This window comes from Mytilus californianus, unplaced genomic scaffold, assembly GCF_021869535.1.
Source record: "Mytilus californianus isolate M0D057914Y unplaced genomic scaffold, xbMytCali1.0.p SCAF_9, whole genome shotgun sequence".
NCBI lineage: Eukaryota > Metazoa > Mollusca > Bivalvia > Mytilida > Mytilidae > Mytilus > Mytilus californianus.
The window spans coordinates 99122066-99148027 of NW_026262745.1; the positions used below are offsets into that span (position 1 = coordinate 99122066).

The window sequence follows — 25962 nt, forward strand, 5'->3', positions numbered from 1 at the left end:
TTATTACAATGACTGAATTTGAAAATGGAGATGTATTGCTTTTGCAAGATGATGAAAATGATATTGGAATTAATGAACCCGATGGCTATGATTTTCAGCATCTCTACGTTGCTGATGAAATAAAAAAAATATGAGTTTAATAGGAAAACTAGAGGTAGATATAAGAAGATGTGGTATGAGTGCCAATGAGACAAGTCTCCATCCAAGTCAAAATTTAACAAAGTAAACCATTATAGGTCAAAGTACGGTCTTCAACACGGAGCCTTGGCGCACACCGAACAGTAAGCTATAAAGGGCGCCAAAAATTACTAGTGTAAAACCATTCAAACTGGAAAACCAACGGTCTAATCTATATAAAAAACGAGAAACGAGAAACACTTATGAACCACATCAACAAACGACAACTACTGAACATCAGATTCCTGACTTAGTAGTTTGTATAAACCCTCCAAAAAACCTAAAAAGGAAGGCTCAATCTACTAGTGCTACTAGTAAAGCTGCTAAATCTCCTATAGTTGAGGATTTTCTCCAGAGGAGTTATCAGTGTTGAGGGATAAGATGGGCATATCTACAATGGGCAAGTCTGTTGACACTTTGACTCATCTTTTTAGAGGAATTATAAATAAATGTGGGAAAGAGTCTGTAGGGACCCCTAGGTGTGAGACAGTTTCTCGATCTTCTATTCAAGCAGAAGTTTTAGAGAACCCTGCTGCTGTATCCTCTAACACTCCAATTTTGCCTTTAGAGGCTAACATAAATGCAGATGCGGTTCAAGATTTTGATCTGGACTACTTCGATGATACTGTATATGTACCTCCTTCTGAAGTTTGTGCTAGGGCTGATGATAGTCCAGCCCCAGTTGATTTTTAAACTTCTTTTGACCCTGCATTAGGGTTTTCAGATGCCTTTAGGGCTCCTCTTAGTGAGATTAATGTACCAGTATCTCAACCTGTTGTTCAACAGGTTGAACTTTATGATTATGATTTTGCTTTGGAAATCCCAAAGCAGCTATAGTAGAGACCAATATATGTCTTTAAACTCCAGAGGCCCTGTCGGCCAACAGGGCGGACGGCAATTCCCCTCCCTAAGAAGCAGAGGGAGAGGTTTCCCGACAGGAAACAGAGGATCTTAAAGAGGTCACAACTCTCAGAGATGGTTCTACCAGAACAACCATTTTCGACAATATTTAAGGTTGGAGAACTTAATTATCCCGAATGGGAAAATATTACAAGTGATCTCTGGATATTAGATACAGTAAGAAATGGTTATAAAATTGAATTTGATGTTGTGCCACAAGGTTCATCTTTTATGAATAAAATACATTTTCCTTTAAATAAGGATGTAATAATTTCAGAAAAAGTCCGAAAATTATTAGCTAAAGGGGCTATTAAAGAAGTTGAGTCATTGGAGAACCAGTTTATTTCCAATATTTTCATAGTTTCTAAGAAAGATGGGTCTTCAAGGCCTGTTATCAATTTATGAAATTGAAACAATTTTGTGACTTATCATCATTTTAAGCAGGAACATTTATCATTTGTTTTAGATGTCATTCACAGGGATGATTATCTAACATCCATAGATCTCAGAGATGCCTATTTTAGTATTAGTATCAATAATGATTGTAAGAAATACTTGCGTTCATGTGGAAGGGGCATTTATATGAATTTCAGGTTCTTTGTTTTGGATTTGCTTCTGCACCAAGAGTTTTTACTAAGGTTTTAAAACCTGTCTATGCATTTTTTCGAAAAAATTGCATTAGATGTATTTATTACATCAATGATTCTCTTATTATGGAACAGAATTTAGAAAGTTGTATTGTAAATACAGAAAAAATAGTGCAGAAGCTTGATGCACTTGGATTTAGAATAAATTATAAGAAGTCTGTCCTTATTCCTTCAAAACGAATTGTTTTCTTTGGTCTCATTATTGATACTGAGTTATTTAAGATTTTTCTGACAGATGAGAAAATAGACAAAATTATATCATTTGGGAAGATTATTCTTCAACAGAAGTGTGATACTGTAAGATGCTTTGCATCATTTATTGGTCTTGTTGTACATGCTTTTAATGCAGTATCTGTTGGACCATTACATTACAGAAACATGGAGAGAAATAAACTTGAAGCACTGAATAGTTCTTATGGTGATTTTGACTCTGAAATTATTATCACACAAGAGTCAAAAATTGAAATCTTTTGGTTGGTCAACAATTTAAAATCTGAAAAAGAAAAGCTGATAAGACCCATACAAATAAATTTTTGAATTGAAACTGATGCCTCATTAGAAGGTTGGGGATCCAAATTTTGAAGGACAATTTGCTGGTGGTAGATGGAGCTTGTCAGAACGCTCATTTCATATAAATTATTTAGAATTGTTGGCTATATTTTTCTCTTTAAGGGCCTTTTCTAGTCACAAAAACTCATGCCATATTGGTATACAATCAGACAATGCAACTGCAGTAGCTTATATTAATGAAATGTGAAGCATGACCTCATTGTCACTTGACAGGCTTGCTGCAGAAATTTGGGCTTGGTGTTCAAAAAGGGATATTTTTATCACAGCTCAGTATATTCCTGGAACAGAAAATTTTGATGTTGATCATATGTCTAGAATTTTACAGACTCCACAGAGTGGCAATTGAAAGTAGAAATCTTTGATAGAATTTGTAAACATTTCTATTTTTCAAACATTGATTTGTTTGCTTCACGTTTGAATTTTCAAATCCCTAGATTAGCTTCGTGGTCTTTTGACCCACAAGCTACTTTTGTAGATGCTTTTACTTTTTCATGGTCTAATTTTAGACCATATATTTTCCCACCTTTTACTTTGTTCGGGAAAATTTTAATGAAAATTATTAGTGACAAAGTTGAGAAGGCTATTTTGATCATTCCTTTTTGGCTTGCACAAAGTTGGTTTTCTTTGCTAATACCAATGTTAATTTCTTTGCCAGTTAGACTGCCTCAACACAAAGATTTGGTAATGATGCCACATACAGGAGACTGCCATCAATTAAGGAAGAGACTTAATTTAACCGTGTGTATTGTATCCGGAAATCGCTCATTGATAGAGGATTTTCAGAATCAGCTGCAGATGTCATCATTGCATCTTCTACAATCAAGCAATACCAATTTTCTTGGAGAAAATTCGTTATTTGGTGTGTTCAAAGGAAAACCAATTTCTTTCGACCATCTGAAAAGGATGTTATAGATTATTTAAATTTTTTTGAAAAACAGTAACTTTTCATATTCAGTGTTAAACACTACTCGGTCTATGTTGACACAGACTTTATCCTTTTTTGGAGTAGATGTTACTAAATTTGTTTTTTGTTGACTGTATGTTGAAAAGTTGCTTTAACCTGAATCCGCCAAGAGCAAGATACTCTTTCACTTGGGATGTGAATTTAGTGCTAACTTTTTTAAGTTCTTTATATCCTTTGGAGGATTTAACGTTGAAGACTTTGACTTTTAAACTTGTGTATTTAGCTGCCTTGACTACAGCTGCTAGGGCACAATCTTTATCAGCTCTAGATTTATATTGTATGTCTTTTAGTCAAAGACAAGGCACTAGAGTTTTTCATATACAGGAACTTTTGAAAACTACTAGACCTGGTTTTAGTCTGCCTAATGTGATGTTCAAGCTTTTTGATAAACCAGAACTTTGTGTTGTTAAGAAAATGATTAATAATGTTTTGCGTACAAAAGATGTCAGGAAGACATCTTGTTTGTTTATTTCTTATGCAACTTTTCGTAAATGTTCAACTTCTACATTATCTAGATGGATAAAGACAGTTTTACTTTTAGCAGGCATTGTTATCGACATTTTTAAGGCTCACTCATTTAGAGGTGCCTCTACTTCAGCTGCATTAGCTTCAGGATATTCTATTAAAGACATTATGGCAACAGCTAACTGGACATGTGCGGAATCATTTATAAGTTCTATAACAGGGAATTGAATTATACCGGCACTTAGGACTTTTCTTCTGCCGTAATAACTGGATGATCTTGTGATTGTTTATGCTTTATTAAATGTGGCATTTGTATGAATTTTGTTTTTAGTTTGTGTCTACACTACTTGAGCTCGAAAGGCGAAATATGAATAAGAATGTTCCTTCATCCAAGCATATCTTGGATGTGCAGGATGAAGGTCCTTCTTAGAATATGAGCCTGAGTCTCGAAAGTAATTAATTCCCACCCTAGGGATTTAAAGTCAGACCCACCCTTTTCCTATGGGTTTCGTGGTCGACACAAACTTACTTTGAATTACGACCAGTTATTATTGAACATGTGTTTATATAATAGGGTCAAGGTTACTGGCAATCTATGGTCTGGTGGTTATAGTTTGTTTCTTTAAACAGAGTTATTACATGTTAACTTCACCCCTAACAGAGAAGTTAAGCTTATTCATTACTTTCGAGTCTCAGACTCATATTCTAAGAATGATCTTCATCCTGCGCATCCAAGATATGCTTGGATGAAAGTACATATTTATGTCTTGGTACAGGATATTTTAAAGGAAAATGGTGGGTTGAACCTGGTTTTGTGGCAAGCCAAACCTCCCGATTTTAAAGTAATGTTAAATAGAACACTAAAATGACAACATTACATGACAGGACTACAATACAAATAAAATGGATGAACATACAGGACAGAGAAATACAAAAATAAACAATACAATAGAACATTACGACATGATTATAATTAACAATTGCCATATTTCTGACTTGGTACAGGACATTTTAAGAAAAATGGTGGGTTGAACCTGGTTTTGTGACGTCTCTATACCTTTCCTACACTTCAGAATGGTTTCAATGTTGACAAAAACAAAATGTGATTTATTTATTTATATTGTAAGAAATTAAAATAATCCCAAAACAAAAACGGAATTCAAAATGGTGGCTTTCTTAGTTACGGACTGGTAAAACGTGGAATCTTACACTTCAAAATATATGTCAACGTCCAATGAAAATTATAGTTACAAACGAATTGCATTATTATTCGTTTTCGTTCTCTTGCAAATATGTAGCAATTGTTGCATTAAGGAATTCATAGTAAATACACAACATTTATCAATATTTATGAATGTGAATATTTATTTAATTACAAATATATATATGTAATACAAAATAAAAATTATAGAAAGATTATTCAAAATTTCAATTAATTTTTGATAAGTAGGGAAATATAACATCACAAATAAAGGTAACAGTAGTATACCGCTGTTCGAAACTCATAAATCGATAGAGATAAAAACAAATCCGGGTTACAAACTAAAACTGAGGGAAACGCATCAAATATAAGAGGAGAACAACGACACAACAAAAACACAACATTAAAATGTAACACACACAGAAACGAACTATAATATAACAATGGCCATTTTCCTGACTTGGTACAGGACAAACTTCCCTTCACCCGTTTTAATAATTAGGGATACAAATCAATTTATTCCTGTTAATATCAGAAACTAGACACATTGTGTATTATCATCTTTACTGTTTTTTAAGCATATGTTTGTTAATAAGTAATAACAACATCAGATGACAGATTTACAGCTCTAGTTCACCATTTTATGATTGAGAGAAGATGTTTAACATATAAGAACGATAATTCTATATAATTATATATTGATTTTACATTGTACAATAACATAACAAAATATACATCAAATATAAAATGCCATGCCTTGAATTGCCTTTACACACTAATTAAGAAAGTTCGCTACTCAGTTTCAAAATAACAAGCTTTTCATAACATTATAATATATTGATAGGGGATTAATATAGGAACCAAAAGAGCGAAAAAAATATATAGGTCCGTGTGCTTGTTTTCGAGATATTAGCCTTTGAAATATTGGCGGGAAAATGTTCTCTTTTGATTTTTCATTGCTTTATCATTGGCAAGTTAAGTTCTCAAAAACTATTAAAAAATAATAAAGATTTTAAAAGACTATTACAGATGACTTATAATTATACATATAAAAGATTTATTAAAAATATGGAGGTCAATGGGCAAATTTTTTTAAGGCATTCAAATGGATAAAACAAGAGTATTCAGAAAATCTGACAAAAATCCCAAAACAATAATAGCGAACATCCTTAATATATTCAGCTAAATTAAAACAAATCATGATTTACTGATCACAAGCGTCGAATCATCATTCGGCTTTCTCTCATTAACCACGCATGTCTATTGTAAAACAGCATATAGGACCATCTCATACCGTTTCGGTATTGACCATTCAAATATGAAGTCTCACATTTGGGAAGAAACCACCATCCTCCTCGTTTTTGTTCGAAGTATTCGCTATCAGCACAATTTAGCGAACTGTTATCAATGTTGTCAATGTCTGGAGTTGTAAACTTTGTTTGTCTTTCAAAAAAATCTTGTAGACCATTCATTGTAATTATTGACGGCACTAAAAAATAAAAAAAAAGAATACGAAGAATGAGTAGATAATTGAAATCTGTTATAGAGTTGTCACTAGTTCAGACCTACTATAAATATTATTATTTCTGTGACTGTATCTTGCATTAATTTGTAGGATCCTTTACAATAGATATTTCAGCTGATCTGTAACAATTCCATCTTCATGCCTTACATATCATGTATTGTATTACGACGCTAGATTAAAACTGACGAGGAAAGGTAACACCTGGCCACCGAAAGCTGTATTATTGTGAAGCCCAGGTGTTCGAGTGGTCTAGCGCATCGGATACAGTGCAGGCGATTTGGTGTCACGATATCTCAGTAGCATGAATTCGAATCCCTGCGAGGGAAGAACAACGAATTTGCGAAAGCAAATTAACAGATCTAACATTGTTAGGCTATGTTTAGACGAATATATATATATATATATATATATAATTCGTCTAAACCTATTATATATATATATATATATATAATTTGTCTAAACCTATTATATATATATATAATTCGTCAAAACATCAGCCCAACAATGTTAGATCTGTAAATTTGCGATCGCTAATTTTTATTGTTTTTCACTCGTCGGGATTCGAACCCATCCTACTGAGATATTGTGGCACCAAATCGCCTTGCACTATATCCGACACACAAAACCACTCTACCACTTAGGTCTTACTATAATATATATATATATAGGACTCGGAACCGCGATGGTACTCCGAACTGCGATGGTCACGCTAAAGTGCGATGGTTCACGCTGAAGTGCGATGGTGACATTTTGACGCCAACTTGTTGTTAGATACGATGAAGTGCGTTGGTGGGTACGCCGAAGTGCGATGGTCTAACTGAGACGTCTAATGTACTAACTTAGCAGGACACATTTAATTTTGTCAAATGTACTAGTAACTTGTTCTTGTCATGCCATAGCACAGAAAATTGCTCACAACACTCATTTATCTATTTATCTAATATCATATTAAGGTTTTTAAGAAATAAAAACAACAAGAACATTTATGCTTGACTCATATATAGGGAAACGTGACGCTTTTTCTTTAAAAAAAGGTTGAGAATTATCTGCTTTCTACTTAGTATCAGAAATTGAAAAGTAAACCAAGTTTTGACCATTCAGGTTTATTTTGGCCTAACCAATAGACTATTCTCATATGACCGACTTTTGACTCCGGTTTATATTATTTTTCGACAGGTTACCTACGACACCCTGGTACTCGGTCAATTAAAAGAAGTAATAATAAGTAAAGGAGTTTGTCATGTAAAGAAAATATAAAGCAGTATATTTTCTCCAAGAATTACAGCTTGATTTTACTTATTATGACTACTCTTAATTGACCGAGTACCAGGATGTCTTAGGTAACCTGTCGAAAATGATATCAACCGGAGTCAAAAGTCGGTAATATGAACAAAGTCTATTGCAGAAGATAAATACTGTATATACGCACAATAGAATTATTGAGATTGCGTGTTTCCTTACAAAGCAGGTTTCATCTCAAGAATAAAACAAAATTATAGCTACTTGATATCACGAAAACATTGTTAATAATTAATTTTATTTTATTATTAAGTTGTCCACTCAAAATTATGTGATGTTTACTTGAAGAGAAGTAAAAAATAATATTAAGAGCAAAACATTGTATTTGTCTTACAAAACGTTTTCTGTATGAATTATACATGTACATGCTTCCTCAAACACTGGTTAGCCCATCTGCAGACCAAGATCATCTTTTAATCGCCTTTTCCAATATGGTTTGTTGTCTGACTTAGTTTGACATATGTTTGTAACCCCAACCTCTAATGCTCAAAACTGTTCGGGATTTGAATCGTTCGTTTCATTCTGTTTCCTTTCCTTTGTACGTATGAAACCTTAATTTACAAACTCTTATTATCCTGCCTTTGTAGATATGAGATGTGGTATGAGTGCCAATGAGACAACTCACCATCAAAGTCTAAATTTGTAAAAGTAAACCATTATAGGTCAAAGTATGGTCTTCAACACGGAGCCATTTAATTTAATAACTTTGTATTTGAAAACGTTACATTGTCCAAACATAATGCAAAACCATCGCACTGCAGTGAAAGGACCATCGCACTTCGGCGTAGGCCATCGCACTTCAGAGTGACCATTGCACTTCAGCGTTCCCATCGCACCTCCGCGTCCTACATATATATATATATATATAAGTCTAAATTGAAAACAACGTTCAAACCTATGATTGCGTTTGATAAAAATCGCAATTTTTATACGTGTGCATGCTTATATATTTATATATATATATATATATAAACAAGTCTAAATTGAAAACAACGTTCAAACCTATGATTGCGTTGGATAAAAACCGCAATTTTTATACGTGTGCATGCAAACCAAATTTCTTGTTAGAGGGGTCTAAATACAGCACAAACAACATTTTCCAAAAGACCAAAAGAGTGAAAAAGTATATTTTAACAAAACGCATTTGACTAACAGGTCGAACAACAAATGTTCTTAAACCCTGCTGACTGCCATTGGCGATTGCCAAATAAACGGATCACCGATGTAATAAATGGATCTTAAATATAAATTTAATACTAAACAGAAAACAATAAACTTGCGGAAAAGATGTTATACCGCAAACAAAAGGTGCAAAGGTTTTTGTACACCATATCCGGATTTCGACAATTGATGTCTCTTCAGTGATGTTAGGAATCGAAACGGTATATATATATATATATCCTTACATGTCTGAAGTAAGTTATTTTTTGAAATATATTTTTGTCATGCATTTCAATTCTCTGAAAATCAATTGTTGTTGAAATTCAAGCTTTGATTTCATTGAATTTCTTATAGCTACATTTGTAACCACAATGGAACGATGTAGTGTTATCTTAGTTATAAATTATGAAATATATATATAAATACCTTTATTTCCAGTGAAGTTGCCAATAGTTAAAGCATACTTTGAATCTTCATTTCCAACTGAAAACTGTTTATATTTTGCAAAAACTGTAAATTTCTTCAATTCATCATGAAGTAAATCGATCCGCAGTTCATATTGATCAGTAGAGGTCAAATGATGTAAACGTTCGTTACCTGAAATTGTTAAAAAGGTTGTATATATCGATCGTCATTAAGGAAGGAATGGAGAATAAAAAACACGAACAACCAGAAAGAGGAAGAAAAATGAAAAGAAAAAAGTAAAACCTTGTTTTTATGAATTCATCTTGTCACAACAAAGAGACATTCAACACAGAGCAAACTATGCATAGTCGAATCAGCATACCAAATACATGGCATTTAGTTGTTTTTTGATATTTGTTTTATTAATGGACGAATCTGTAGTAAAAATTGTAAAATCAGATACCAATTAAGGCGAAGTGTACGTAATATAACTAGTCAACAGATTTTTGTTAATTTTACGTGTGGATTCTGCTTGTAAAACTACATCAGAATATAAAATAAAAAAAGGGGTAACCGTTTTCGTTTTTCAGATACAAGCTGTCGAAACTAACAGCATGATACGCCAGAAATACAAAGGATATATAGGGAAAATCATAAAAAAACGGCAGATATTTTTACTTTATCATGATTTTCTAATTCGTTGGTCAACAGATTTTTTTTTAATTCGAAATGCGATTCAAAAATAAACGAAGAATCCATTGGTGCAAAAAAAGTCCTTAGCAAACGTGCTAGTTGTCAAGCTATATTTTCTTGAAGTTTGATTTGTAACGGAAAATTATAAAATATTCGAAGACGTTATTGATGTCTACTGTAACGTCACCACAAATTCTACTCTATAACGCTATTATACCCATTGTATCTTACAGTATTGTCATACAAACCGTGAGTGTGGGGAACACATTTTCCTAAGTATTGGGATTACTAAAAAAATAAAAGCGTAATCGGTTGACATGGTTGATAATGATACAAACTGAAAAATGTTTAAGGATATTTCTGCTGCCAAAAAATGCAAATTGGCAAATAAATATACTGCAAGTGAAAGAAAGTTACTATATAGACTTTAACTCCATATTTTCTTGATTAGACGGGGTTCCACATATTTTTTGAACTATTTGTATTGTTCTAATAATTTTAAATCAAATATCGAGTTGTCCAGATTAGTACAGAATGATTCTATACATATTATGAAATATTCGGTTATAATAGTTTGATCACTTCATTGCATATTCACCATTTCCGGCGCCATGCGAGGTATTGCGTACACAACCCATTCTATATGTCAAGTTCACACACGTGCATGTGATTCTACAATTTTATTTGAAAATTTCCTGTCTCGATAGCTTTCCCTTTTCTCTAACTACACGACAAGGCATTATACATGGTGTAATGTTTGCGGGAGAATCATTAACAAAGGAAATAACTTCTTGTACTATTATTTCTTAAATTTCCACATGTACGACTAATAAAAAAATAAGAATTCTGCAAATGCACATTATCTTGAGAATGGCTGTAATAAGGTCAAAAGAAGAACCCGTATATGAATTTCAGCAAAATAAAACAGATTGCAGGTTTTTTATATAACTCCCCGTTGCATAGATCACTGCCTGTGTTATGCCTTAGCGTTGTGTTTATTGTTATGCTATAGCCGTATTGTTAAGTGTAATTCTAAAGCTTTGTGTATTTTAGTTATATGATATAAATGTACTGGTGTCATGATATAAATGTACTGGTGTCATGATATAAATGTACTGGTGTCATGATATAAATGTACTGGTGTCATGATATACGAATGTACGTATGTTTTGCCATACAAATGGAGTATGTAATGCTATACAAATGGAGTATGTAATGCTATACGAATGTATTGATGTCAAATAATGTTTCTAAATCATGACGAAGGACACGCAATAACAGTAACTGTAAATTCAGAAATCATTGGGAGGTTTTTATTTATACGAATAATGCGACTGAGTGAGTATCGCAATAATAAGAACTCGCATTTTGTTCATTTTTCAAACGTCGCAATAAAAATGCACGCTTAACTACTGAATTTACAGCCAATATCGGTACTTGTGAATTAAACCGTCCACACACTGATACATGAACAAACGAATTATTCAAAGAAAATCGCAAGGAAAGGTATTGATATTTTTACAAACCTAGCCAATGCTCTTGTGCAACATCTCCAAATCCATTTTTGTAATCGTCCCAAAGTTTATCTTCAAAATTGACTTCTCCGTTAAAGCGTCTTTGAACAACCTTGAAGAAGAAAGTCAAAAAAGTAAGTAACAATAATTTAATTTTGGATGTAACGCGTCTTCTGATTGGCTGACTTTGTTTTGTTTATAAGTCTATAGACATGATTTAGTCATGTGACCGTGACGTCATCAACGTTTTTTCATGGTTTATTCCGGTTTAAAATAGAATTTAGAATTAAATTATAAAATATAACTGTAATAATTTTCGTCTATGAAGAAATAACATTGAAAAATGTTGCGTACATTGAATAAACTGTGTAGCAGTATGGTTGTCTGTTAGACATTTTTCAACAATATACCAAATTCTACTGCACATCGGGTACATTTTTAATACGTTTCGGACACACAAATTATCTACATTGTATTTGTTATAATAATCTCTGAACTGGCTTTCAGTAACTGACTGCGTGTATTCTTATTTAAGGATGTTCGCTTCTCTCTTTCAAAATAACAAGCTTTTTAAAATACTGTTAAAAAATTGATAGTATATAAATGAAGAAACTGAAAAAAGGAGAAGAAAATGCAGGGTCCGTGTGCTTGTTTTTGAGATATAATGCATTGAAAATTTGGCGGGAAATAATTCTCTTTAGATTTTTCACACTTTTAACATTGCCGCCTTTTTTCTTTCAAAGAAGATGAAAAAATAACAATGATCTTATAAGACTTTCAAAGAAAACATTTTTAACTATATGTAATCACATTCAGGAAAGAAAAGTAGGGATTAATGGACATTTTTTTTAAATGCACAAAGTTCATGGATTCCAAAAAGATTCCAAATATCTGGCAAAAATTCTAAAACAACAGAAGCAAACACCCTTAAGTTGCCTTGACTCTATAATGCATATGTACATTGAAATAAACTGCTTGATTAAAAAATCACGATTTAAAAAGAGATAAGCAACCACCGACCCGAAACTTAGTAAGATAAAAATAATATTAGTGGGATAGTTCAATGTTTCGCAAATTCATCTCATGTTGAATGATAAATGTCGGTAAAGATGTTAAGTTGTTGTACAGTTATAATCGTTCCAATCTGAAATTAAAATGGTGGCGATATAAAATCTAATAAAAGTACAGTTTCTGCGTCTTAACAATTCATTTAATAAATTTGATAAAAGTAAAGATCATGTGTCCATGCTTTGCTTACAAATACCTGACAACCTTCCGTAATACTTTCTGATCAGGTGATTATTATGTCGTTCAATGAAATTTCAATCTTCAAAGATTTTAAGGTGTCTTTTATTACGACAAAACCAGAGAATCCCGAACGGTACGCAAAAAAGAAAGTAAAATGAAGGGTTGTCAGATCCCTGTAAGTGATTCATGGACACGTAATCTGCATCCTCTCAAAATTGGGTCTATCAAAATTCAGGAAGTTTAATACAAACTAACCAGCCATCCTCCACCGTCCGTTTCCATGTCACAGTAAACATTGTAGCCTGTCCCTCCCTGTGGATATATCCTGTATACACCACTAGTTCCTCTTGCTACGTCCATGCAATCTTTAATTATGTGTGCTATAAATAGTAATGCTATAAATGAAGGCAACATTAGTATACCCTGTTTAATAGTCATGAATCGATTTTGCAAAAACCAATCCATGTTACAAACTAAAACACAAAAAAACACATAAGAGGAAAACAACGGAACAACAGAAAAACTCATCTGCTTTTATATTGTCCTTTTGATTTTAAATCTTAACATAAGTTACACATTTCAGTCTGGAAGTCATTTCGATCTGACCAGCCCTTACAAGACTTAACATCAAGTACTTTTAAGTGTTAAAGTTCCTTTTTATACTGATCCACTAAGGTGAATTCAATACTGTTCAGACAATATCTTGCAGTCAATGTATATGGGTTCTTTCAGTATTCAGTAGTTGCTATATACTTGTACAAATCAGCACCGTACTGACTTGTATAAAAAACAACTGAACGGTACTGTATTTACCGAAGTCAATACATCTTAATTTACCGGGTTTGTAATAACATGAGCAACACGACGGGTGCCACATGTGGAGCAGGATCTGCTTACCCTTCCGGAGCACCTGAGATCACCCCATGTTTTTGAAGGGGTTCGTGTTGCGCAGTCTTTAGTCTTCTTTGTTGTTTCTTGTTTACTATTATTTGTCTGTTTGTCTTTTTCATTTTTAGCCATGGCGTTGTCAGTTTATTTTTGATTTACAAGTTTGACTCTGGTATTATTTGCCCCTCTTTTAAGATTTACTGAAAGATTGAAAATGACGTAATATTCCTCTGTTAAGAATTTTCAGACAATGTAAATGTCCAAATGAGCGCTTCTGACTGAAATTCTTTTACAAGTATAATCAACGTTTTCTTTTTGTAATCTAATTATAATTTGGTCATCAGTTAAGAATTCAGTAACATAAAATAGTGTGTATAATCATATGAATGTTGAATTCGGTGTGATGCAAAGTTAAAATTATGTATATACAAAATTATACATGTATTCTTAAGTATAATGTATGATCCACAAGCTACATAAAATATGCACTTTTAGTCAAAGCTTGTATGCTTATTCAAAAATAAGTAATTAATGGTTGTGATTTAAAAGCTACGTAGAATCTGCATACCCGTTCAATTCAAGGTTTTGTGTGTATATTTCATAAAAGATTAGGAGCGGGGATGATTTAAATCTTTACAACATATATATTTTTAATTGAATGTCATGTATGTTTATTTTATAATAGATTGGGAGATAGGATGACTCAAAAGAATCTATACCTTTAATTCAAACTAATATATGTACATCTAATAATAGATTATGGGAAGATATGATTCACAAGTTCTATAACGTGTGCACCTTAATTCAAAGTAATCAATGTAAAGGTGATAATAGATGATTAGAAGATATGATTGAAAAGCGCGATAAAATATACACAAGTGACGTTTGGCGCAAAGAAATATATGTTAAATTGATAATAAATATAAATTCGGTTCTCGAAAAGTTACAAACAATCTGCACCTCTTATGTGCTTTGCCTGTATGCCTTTTTGCTTTTTCTTTCTTGACATATTTGTTTGTTTTTATAGTGATTGAGATTAAAACACAATGGTTACTGCTGTACATTATTTTTTTAAATGTTAACCTATTATGTCTGTTTGATTTGTTCACACATTGCTGTCAATATAATGAAATTGCATGCTACTATAATACAAGCGAGAGGTTTAGCTAGCTATATAGCCAGGTTTAATCCACAATTTTCTACTTAAGAAAAATGCCTGTTCCAAGTCAGTAATATGACAGTTGTGATCCATTTGTTTGATATGTTTTTGCTTTTCATTTTTCCGTTTGATAAGGAACTTTCCATTTTTCGATATTTTTGTTTTTTTTAACTTTTTTCGAAGTGTTGTATATATTTAATTGATAAGTCATAAGAATATGGATGATTAGAAAGTTCATATGTTATGCACCGTTTACATTGGTAATGTTATAATTTTTAAATTCATTTGCTAATGTTATGGAACTACCATGCTTTGATAAAGTAAACGGTATTTGTTATTTTGTAAGAATTTTAGATCTGTATCAATTTGTGTTACAATATATCACTTCATCACTTTTGATATCAAAATTATTGAAACATATTTTTGAGGGTCTTGCATTTTATTATTAAGATTCGTATCTAGTGTAGTAAAGGTGGTATCGTTAATGCTAGTGTGCAATAGATGATTGCAGTCGGTTTCTAAATAGCATTGTTTGAATACAGCTGAAAAAAGAATGTATACAATTTACAAGATAAAATCGTGAACAAAATTGTTTAATACAATTTAATGTCAGTGATTATGGTAATACACATTTATGTGACTGGTTTACGTTTGACACTTCGTGTCAGTCTATTTCTTTTCTTGTACATATATCCTATCAGAATTTCACTTTGAAAACAATGAAAAACGAATGAAATATTCTATGTTTTGAGCACCTTGAATTCCATACTGAACATGCGTCACTTACTTTTTCGTGAAGTTTGAATTTTGTTTTCCAGATCCTCAAATTTCATATTGTAGTCTTTGTCATTTGATATCAACGTACCAACATTCTTCCAAAATGTTTCATTTAATTTTTGTTCTAGTTTATCTATTTCAGTATCGATGTAAGATTTAATGTTTGACATGTCTAGATTGGCTACAAGCGGAGCTTTTGTATCATCAAGTAGCGACATGGAAACCATTGGATTACAAAATGCCGTATACAGAAATAACACAAAAACACAAAATATTGGACTTATTCTCCCAAAAGTCATGGTTGACTAGGAATCTCAAGTATGTTTGTCGAAAACTAAACAAAAGCAAACGACAATTGCAAATATACGTTAATATTGTATTTAATAAAGATCACGTGATAATTCTCCATGTAATTTGGTTTTGAAATCTCATTAAATTACCATTCAACCACTTAAATAGATAATGATATATAATGTTCATTTTTATATATAATTGGTAAAATTATAAAAAAAGATATATAATCAGTGATAATATATAATTCAAAATAATTTGATTTCCACTTAATTCAAATTCGTGACTTAACTTGATGAATCACCATTATATTGCTCAGTGTTTACCTTTCTTTTATGCGTTTTGTATCACTTTTTTAATTCAATTTGTTGTTGGATCCTGCACGATTGTTTTTTTCAACATTAAGAGGTTCCTGGTTTCTGACGCAAACCTACTGTACATTTACTACGAAATTTAAAGGTTTGAATAAAAAAAAGATGTTGACATGAATATCAATTATATGGTCATTTTTTATAAATTTCCTGTTACAAAACTGAATTTTTCGAAAAACTAAGGATTTTCTTATCCCAGGAATAGATTACCTTAGCTGTATTTGGCACAACTTTTTGGAATTTTGGTTCAATGCTCTTCAACTTTGTACTTGTTTGGCTTTATAACTATTTTGATCTGAGCGTCACTGATGAGTCTTATGTAGACGAAACGCGCGTCTGGCGTATAAAATTATTATCCTGGTACATTTGATAACCATTTCTATGCCGTACGGAGAAGTTTTCCGCCTTTGTGTACAGGAGGAATACATTTGTGTGTCTGAAGGTGTCATAGCAGTGCAAATGCAAAGAAATTTAAAAATAGGCAAAGTCAAATAACTCTTTAAGAATCAAAATGACGATAAAATATGTTTGCAAATAATTCTACCAGTAAATAGTTATCAAAGGTAGCAGGCTTATAATTTGATACGCCAGACGCTCGTTTCGTCTATATAAGACTCATCAGTGACGCTCAGATTAAAATAGTTAGAAAGCCAAGCAAGTATAAAGTTAAAGAGCATTGAGGACCTAAAATTCCAAAAAGTTGTGCCAAATACGGCTAAGGTGATCTATGCCTGGGGTAAGAAAATCCTTAGTATTTCGAATAGTTCATACTTTTGCAAACAGTAAATTTATAAAAATAGACCATATAATTGATATTCATGTCAACACCGAAGTGCTGACTACTGGGCTGGTGATACCCTCGGGGACGAAACGTCCACCAGCAGTGGCATCGACCCAGTGGTGTAAATAGTTATCAAAGGTACCAGGCTTATAATTTGATACACCAAACGCGCGTTTCGTCTATATAAGACTCATCAGTGACGCTCAGATCAGAATAGTTAGAAAGCCAAGCAAGTATGAAGTTGAAGAGCATTGAGGACCTAAAATTCCAAAAAATTGTTCCAAATACGGCTAAGGTGATCTATGCCTGCGGTAAGAAAATCCTTAGTATTTCGAATAGTTCATACTTTTGCAAAAAGTAAAATTATAAAAATGACCATATAATTGATATTCATGTCAACACCGAAGTGGTGACTACTGGGCTGGTGATACCCTCGGGGACGAAACGTCCACCAGCAGTGGCATCGACCCAGTGGTGTTAATAGTTATCAAAGGCACCAGGCTTATAATTTGATACGCCAGACGCGCATTTCGTCTATATAAGACTCAGTAAAACAGCTTTCTATCAAATTGTCTCAGAGGAGTTGCGTCAAATATTCAAATTCTCATAACCCCCGAAAAAAAGGATCAAATCAAAATGCCGCTACAATATGATGAAATACACAGAGTGCTAACAGTCTAACTAACTAATTTTCAATAATCAAACCAACTTAGAAATTTCTGTTTTAATTTCTACTGCTTTATGAATACAATGTAGTATGTTGTATATTTGATCGCTTATACATTGTTATATCTGTTTGTTGTAGCACATATAAAGAAGTTATTATTATTTATACTTGTCTACGTAAACGAATTATTGTATTTCCTATTTGAAGGTCGTCAAGTTATATGATGTATTTCAGAAAACGAGATATAGATTTTATTAAAATACAGTCAAAACCTGTCTGAACGAACCCAATTGTAAAAGATAAAACCTAAATAACTGGAATTCTTGTTTTGGACTTGCAATAGGTTCTCTTTAGTTGTTGAATCTGTCTTAATTGAATACCTTCAAAATGTAAACAAAAATTTCTATTATCAAGATTGTTCGGTTTTGCTATGTTTCACAGTACAATATACGTATATATTGCGTTGTAAAGATTACACTTGGAAATTTTACCCTTGTTTATATTTCAACATCAGATAAAACTTTTAACCAATACGGACATTGCACACCAATAAGTTGATTTAGAAAACAAAACTTATCCCTGTGAAAAACTAAATGACTTTAAGATGAAACAGGGTTTCTTCGATAAAGTTATTTTATTTGTATTATTTAACAACATTGAAGGTAGGTACTTGTATTATTTATCAGCTATTTGTGTGTTAGATAAAAATATACGGATGAATTGATACGGGTAAATAATTGAATGAATAAACAGAATATGTGTTGATACACATATTTCCACTGAAATCTTTTGGTTACAGATTTTATACATCATTGGCTTTCATGACGAAGAAAAAAATTTCTAACCCTATTGCGGGTGTATTTTAGACACGGCAAAAATAAAGATCATCAATTTAAACCAATCAATTCAATGGACAAAAAATAATCCTGTTTTTGATTTTTTTTTTCTAACACAAAAACATTAGTACGTGTTTGGATACGACAGCTTCTGTAATTTTGTCATCTCTTTACGATGTATGATTTTGATTGCGGTGTGTCGATTTTGTTTTGCGTGATCTAATCATTGGGTGCACCTTTCAATATAATTCTAGCCGAAGTATGTGAAAAAACAACTTATACTAACATCGAATGCCTTGGTCCCTGTAATGTGGACGTCCCTGCCTGGCAAGCTATTAATTGGTGTGATGAATGTTGTCAAATGAATAGTACGTGGTATTGTGTCGATGATGTCGCATACCACAAATGTGAAGCTACTGCACAGTAAGTATTTATTCATAATAAGTAATATGACGAATGCCAATATGGAAGAGGATCTGCCCATCCTTCCGGAGCATCTCATATCAAATCGACGTGTTATACATGTAAAAGAGAGGGACGAAAGATACCAGAGGGACAGTCAAACTCATAGATCGAAAACAAACTGACAACGCCATGGCCAAAAATAAAAAGACAAACAGACAAATAAAAGTACAGATGAGACAACATAGAAAACTAAAGACTAAGCAACACGAACCCCACCAAAAACTGGGGGTGATCTCAGGTGCTCCGTAAGGGTAAGCAGATCCTGCTTTTTCAGTTTCTTTTAATTTTTTTTAAAATCAGTATTATTAATTTTATTAATATTTGGATGCCATTGTTGTTAAATGATAAAGATTTATTCTAGTTTTTAATTTATCCAAGTAATGGATTAAAATTTCACTACTAATCTTAATCTACCAAAACAAATATTTTCTACTTTTTTCATATAATATTTATTCAAACTTGCACCCTCCTAAAAGAACAAATCGAAGATTAAATAAAAATATATTTAATATAATTTACAGAAACAAAATATGTAAATACAAAAGAATAACAATAAAAAAAAAAGAAACGATGTGGACAATAGAATTTATTTCATTGTACTCAATAAAAAATATTGTAAGCGGTCGGTCAAAAATACATAAGGTGTCTTTGCTATGAATCAATCTAAAAATAGGATTGATTTAAGAAATAAGTTTGAAATTTGAATTGGTTGATTATATAACATGTATAAGTAATGTTTCGTTTAGTAATCATACAATACATGTGTAACAACTTTGTATCCGAATATTTTTTTATATAATGTGCAGCTAGCTTCATAATCATTTTTCATATTAAGTAAGATGGAATTTTGTGTTTCAAATCCCTACACGTAATTAACGTTACAAACATTAAATGATCAGTGGTTTTACATGGACATAAATTGGGGCTTATATTTATTTTTTCGTACAGAACAAATCCGACGGTACCATCTACAAAGCGTCCTACAGGAAGTGTGACTACAACAACTACACATCGCCCTACAAGAGGTGTTTCGTCAACTACTCAAAGATATTTTACCTATAAACCATTTACAGCTTATCCAAAGCACACAACATATGATTACATTGATCAATATTTTCCAAATACCAGTAAACCCTCTAAGTAAGTACATTTACATATGTATAAATCTCTCATAAGTTATCAAAATAGTAAAACATTTAATCAAATTTCATTTATTCATAAAACTCCTTTCGAAAACGTTCACTTCCTTTATGAGAATTTTAAATGGGTACCAATAAAAACCTATCAAATATAGTAGTCCGAGAAGAAGTAGGAAGAAACTCCTTTAGACATTTGATTTCTTCACAGTCCCGGTCTTACCTAGCAAGACTGAATTCTGAAAATATAAATCCCTTACCTAAAGGAGCATTTATATCAACATTTAACATATTCATATTATGTATACATATGCAAAGAATATATCATCAAACCCAGTCTTTTTGGATAAAGTTAATAAGTGTTGGGACTTAAATGAAGTAAAATCTTTGAATCCTTGATTGAAAATGAATTTAATGAAAATTATGTTATAGTTTCGGTAATAGAATAAATAGTTTCGATGAAAATATTAAACTCTTACTTTATAAAAAAATTAAAACTTAGCTAGGATAGGGATTGAATTTTAGCTTTCAATGAATGTTTTTTTCATCTTCTTAATTTTATTCAATTTAATTTAATGTGAAATTTGCAAAATAACGTCAAATCAATCTTGTGTTTGTTGGCCAAATAAAAGTAGCTAAAGCAATTCGAACAGATATTACGTTACAATTAAACCATGAAATTGCAATCCTTGAATAATCAATAATCGAGAAGAACGAGCAACTGCAGAAAGATAAACATATATCTCAGATTAATAGATATCAGTAATGTTAGAAGGTCAAAACATTTCTTCGAATTTTTCACAGATGACCTTGAACAAAAATAAGAATTTGTTAGGTTTCGGTGTAAGGTTAAATACAATTCCAAGCCATACTGAAAATGCAAATAACAATAGGTTTTTTATTTGATTTACAGACACGTTGTTGTCAGTATTTTTGCAGCCTTTGGAGCTGTGATTGTGCTAGTTGTTATCATAACTTTTATTGTTATGAAGCAGTCAAAAAGACGTGATCAACAAAGACGAGATGTCCTATTCAATGCAGCCAATGAGCAGATAAGTAGGAATTCCGGACAGCTCAGAGGAAATCCGGTATATATTGTAGGAGGTATGTTTTATGACAAAAGTCAATATGTCTTACCAATAATATGATAAAGCACATTTTTTTCCTGTTTAAATGGTTTTATATTAGTCATTTTTGGGGCCCTTTATAGCTTGCTGTTTTGTGTAAGCCAAAGCTCAGTGCTGAACATGTTGGAGGCGGTACTTTGACTTTAAATGGTTAATTGTTTTACAAATTTTGACATTGATGGATAGTTGCACTTATATCACATCTTCTTATATCTATCTTTAAATAAATCTACCAAAATGCATGTTTGACGCAATTCGTATTACAAAAATTATTCATTCACGGATGAGAATAACAATAATTTAACTAATGTTTTGAAAAAAATAACAATATACATGTATCTTCTGATCCTGATTCATTTATGTTCAAACTCTATAATGGTGCACACATATACATGTACAATTTGTTTCCTCTCTCTGTTAAAAAGCACTAGAAATACAACTGCTAAAAGGAGCTTTCTCCGTTTTTCTACTTTTTTTCTAACCAAAAATTATCTAAAGATTTCTGAAATAACCAGACTCACAGAAACAAAAGACTTTCCGTTTCATGACGAGGGTAAATATGATGGTTATGTCGATTGGTTTGTTTTAAGCCATGTTTTGAAATTCTTTTAAATTGCCTGCTTCTTACAAAAACTGGCATTTATAAATAAATAAAATAGGGAAAATTTTTGAAAATGCACTTGTCCGCTCAACACGCAGCTAAGGATAGTCTTGAACCTATATCATGTATAATGGGATGTAACTTTTCCTCGATTTTACAGTTCTCGCTCTCATATTAAGATGTTACATACCACTTCAGGGAGATAAATCTGTTTAAATCAGGTGAACGTTTTAATCATATTCTATAGTTAAGGAAAAACATAGCTTCTCATTGATCAATTTTAGGGTTTTTCAAACTCCTATATATCCAAAGATTTTTTTTCCAAAATGTGTGTGGTTCAAGGTTTTTTAAATTTTTAAATTTTTATCAAAGGGTTAACGTTAATGTTTTGTCAAACTTTTACTAAAATTAAACGAGCCATATTAATTCTAGTCAAGATGTTTGGTATCACCTTTAGGTGAAAATCAGACAAAAGGCGCTGTGGATTTGCCAAGTGCGCTGTATCACTTTGCGGTTGCATGCACCACATATAGCGTTTCAATTGATCAAACCTCAATGCACACTAAATTGGTAACTCGTCTTCTGTTACAACGATAACTGATAAATGTCCACATGCGATGATGATTTTCTTACTTTGGCATGTTACATGTGTATTTTCCACTATTTGATTGAATGATTTATTGTTGGTGTTTTAACGCCACTTTTTTATCGCCACTTTTCGGCTATTTCGTTGCACCAAGTTTTTAATGGTGAAGGAAGCCGGAGTGCCCGGAGAAAACCACTAACCTTCGATAGGAAAACTGACAATCCTAGTCAATTAAGATTTGAGTCAAGTGCACCCGCACGAGCGGGGTTCGAACTCACAACCTCATTGTTAACTGGCTAGTGATTACAGTAGTAGAACTACATAGACCAGTTGACCACCGAGACCCCTCCACTACTTGAAATTTATAATACAATGTAATGATCACATTGTGATTGTTTGCCTTAATTTCATTTGTAAATACTGATATGCATTATTTATTTCGGGTATTTGCGTTGGCCATTGTTGAAAGCTGTTCAGTGACCTATGTAATGAATATTTTTTATAAAGAATATATATACATCTTTAGAGCCAAAGATTTAGAAGAAAACAAAAGCGTAATTGTGTTATGACCAAATATCATATTGGATTTTTTTTTCAACATGTTCAAAACGTACAAATGTATTTTGTTTTAATATAGAGAGAGAAACAGAAACAGTCGTTAACTGGACACATAATAATTTGGATGACAGTTCAGCTAACAACGAAAATAATGCACAAGGTTTTATGCAAAATTCTCAACCACCACCCTATTCAGAATGTATTGCGTCTCACCAATCTAGTAAACAACTGTCTGCACCAACTGACTCTGCATATCACCCACCGAATTACTCAATAACTTCACCACCATTGTGATAGATTTCGGTAAGGTTAATATGAAATAATGGGAGAGGACACGGTATGCCAAAGAGAGAAAATAGGAAAATAGCATTTCAAGATGACAAAAACGATCATATAAAGGACATCATTGACAAACACTACATGAAATGCTATTGATAAAGCAAAATGAATCCCATTTTATACTACGACTAGTTGTGTTTATTTCCTAAATATAGTAACACAGCTATATTTTTGGAATGTCAATTTCATCATGGAAAAAATGTTCTACAATCTGAGGTTCATAAAGTGATGATAAAAAGTTTGAAATTAAATTCAATTTAAATGGCTATCAATGTATTAATTTAAGTTGCAATATAAAAACAATATTAGGTCAATGTCAGAAAAAAATATAAACTTTTTTTGTATTTGGTGAAACCTCGCCCTTCCCCAGTTTCTCAGCCTCTTACAAAAAAGTTTATATTTTCTGACATTGACCTAATATTGTTTATAAAACCCAGAATATACTCTAACACTAAGGAATGGTGATAGATACCGGAGTTCGTAAGATAATCATTCAATTCACTAAACTGAACTATGCGAGATCATTAAGCAGTATACCATACATTTTCTACAGGTCATATGAAAGATTTCTTTTTATCGTTACTTTTGCGGGAAGTCGTTCAACGATCAAATAAAGAATGATGTAATAAGCAACTTTTAAGGTTTTAAAATCTTAACCAATAAAGTATTATACATCTTCTCTTCTGGATAAATCCATCATTGATTACGAAAGTGTGATTGCAGTGTCATTGACGTAAACATAACAATTTCTGTAATCAATATTTAGGGGTGTGAAAAATATTTGTAAGATTGATATTAGTTCTTCTTTGTTAAAAGAGGATTCTAAAGTGCACTAAGGGCGCTTTTCGACCTGTACAAAAAAGTAGTAATAAAAGAACATTGAAAAGAGACAAAAGAGGCCAATTGAAGAAAAATAATGTAAATATTAGTAATATTATTGACCTAACGTGTTTGCCGTCTCTCCTTAAATGCAACTTCACGTATTTAAGAATAACAAATTTTTTTTTTCTTCAGAATTTGCAAGCTCGGATGACAACAAAAAGTTGAAGATATTACATACACATTAATTATAGACGCACAACGTGCATTATTTATCTAATATTGTTTCCCGTTCCTGTGGATGAATTTTCAACTCAACACCTTGTAATCAACAGTCAATTACCTTTATCGTATAATAACAATTTAAGTTATTGATTTTTTACTCATAATACCAATGTATAAATCAGAAAATGTAAATAGTTTTAACTGTTATGCATGGACATTAAATACTCATTTTGTTTTATATTTCGACTGACTTATGATAGTTGCTATAGAAAGTAGTGTCGAGATGTCAACCAAACCAAGTATACATGTGTCTTACCAAAATCATGAACCTCATCTGTGATTATATTATTAGTTCTCTGTATTCGATGAAATTCTTAGCAAATCATAGATTTTGAACGGTTTGGAGCTCGTATTTTCTACCTATAGTTGAGCATAATTTCATGGTTCTAAACTGTAGTTCGTCCTCTTGGGTGTCATTAAAGAATCATCTTTGGTGTTTTTTTGCCATTGTCATATATTCCAAGTCACCTTTTATTAATTTGAGCAAACAACTGTAATAAAGAAAACATACACACAGAAAGGTCAACATTGTTGCATTGACTAGTTTATCGACAAATATCCCCGATCCTTTCCATAAAAGCCATTAAATAATTGTTATCAATATTTCAAGCTTATTTTGAAATTCCCTGATTTCCTGTCAAATTGAATAGTTATCTTTTTTTATCTTCTAGATCAATACTCTTATCGATTATAAACACCCTCTTTCGTCATATTTGAATATGAATGTTTCTATTATACTTTTTCAAAAGCCCACTAGGTACAATACATATTCCCATTCTTTTTAAATTTTGCCTTATTGAAACAAGAACTACAAGTTCTTAAAGAGCATTCGAAAATTAGGTTTGTTTTGCTGGATTTTTCAATCTTCCTTAAAGTTTATACTTTTTATTATTATAAAAATCAACAGATGTGTTATGATTGTCAATGTGACAACTACCCAAAAGCTATACATGTAAACAACTTTAGGTAATATCAATATCAAGACAAATTGATAATTTATAGTAATCTAGAAAATTCGCCAATATCATAACATTTGAAACAGTTAAAAAAAGAACCCTAACGGCCTTTTCTGGCACTAAACAAATGATATTAAGGATGTTAGCTCCTCTTTCCAAAATGACAAGGTTCTCAAAAGACTATTATAGATTAATACAATAAGAATAAGGGAACCTAAAATAAGAATTTCTAGTTTTTGAAGTATAATCCATTGAAAATTTGGCAGGAAATAGTTTTCTCTAGATTTTGCATACATTTAACATTGACACCTTTTTCCTTTCAAAAACTATAAAACTATCAACAAAATAACAAGGATTTTATAAAATTTTCAAAAATGATATTTAAAAGTTTATACATAAAAAAGAATAGTAAGGGTCAGTGGACAAAATATTTATTAGTATACATAAAACTAAAGGAATCCGAATATCTCAAAAAAGCCAAAAGAAATGTGTCCAACATCCTTAACAGATATATACGGCTTGTAGTGTTCTTGGAGCCGGTGTCTTTCATC

At 31.9% G+C, this 25962-nt stretch overlaps 1 protein-coding gene and 1 long non-coding RNA gene across 2 annotated transcripts; one reads left to right on the top strand and one right to left on the bottom strand.

Annotated features, from left to right (window-relative positions):
• Window positions 1-5070: 5070 nt before the first annotated feature.
• Window positions 5071-15969, bottom strand: LOC127716665 (fibrinogen-like protein A). Its single transcript, XM_052222914.1, has 5 exons — window positions 15604-15969; window positions 13025-13149; window positions 11534-11633; window positions 9336-9506; window positions 5071-6413 (listed from the first exon to the last, which is right to left on the bottom strand). Exons 1-5 carry the CDS (start codon window positions 15890-15892, stop codon window positions 6136-6138), a joined length of 963 nt encoding a protein of 320 aa, XP_052078874.1. The 5' UTR covers window positions 15893-15969; the 3' UTR covers window positions 5071-6135.
• A 5090-nt stretch (window positions 15970-21059) lies between these two features.
• Window positions 21060-24562, top strand: LOC127716679 (uncharacterized). Its single transcript, XR_007989073.1, has 3 exons — window positions 21060-21244; window positions 23092-23315; window positions 24366-24562. It is a non-coding gene; the product is annotated as an uncharacterized LOC127716679 (long non-coding RNA).
• The last annotated feature ends 1400 nt before the right edge of the window (window positions 24563-25962 follow it).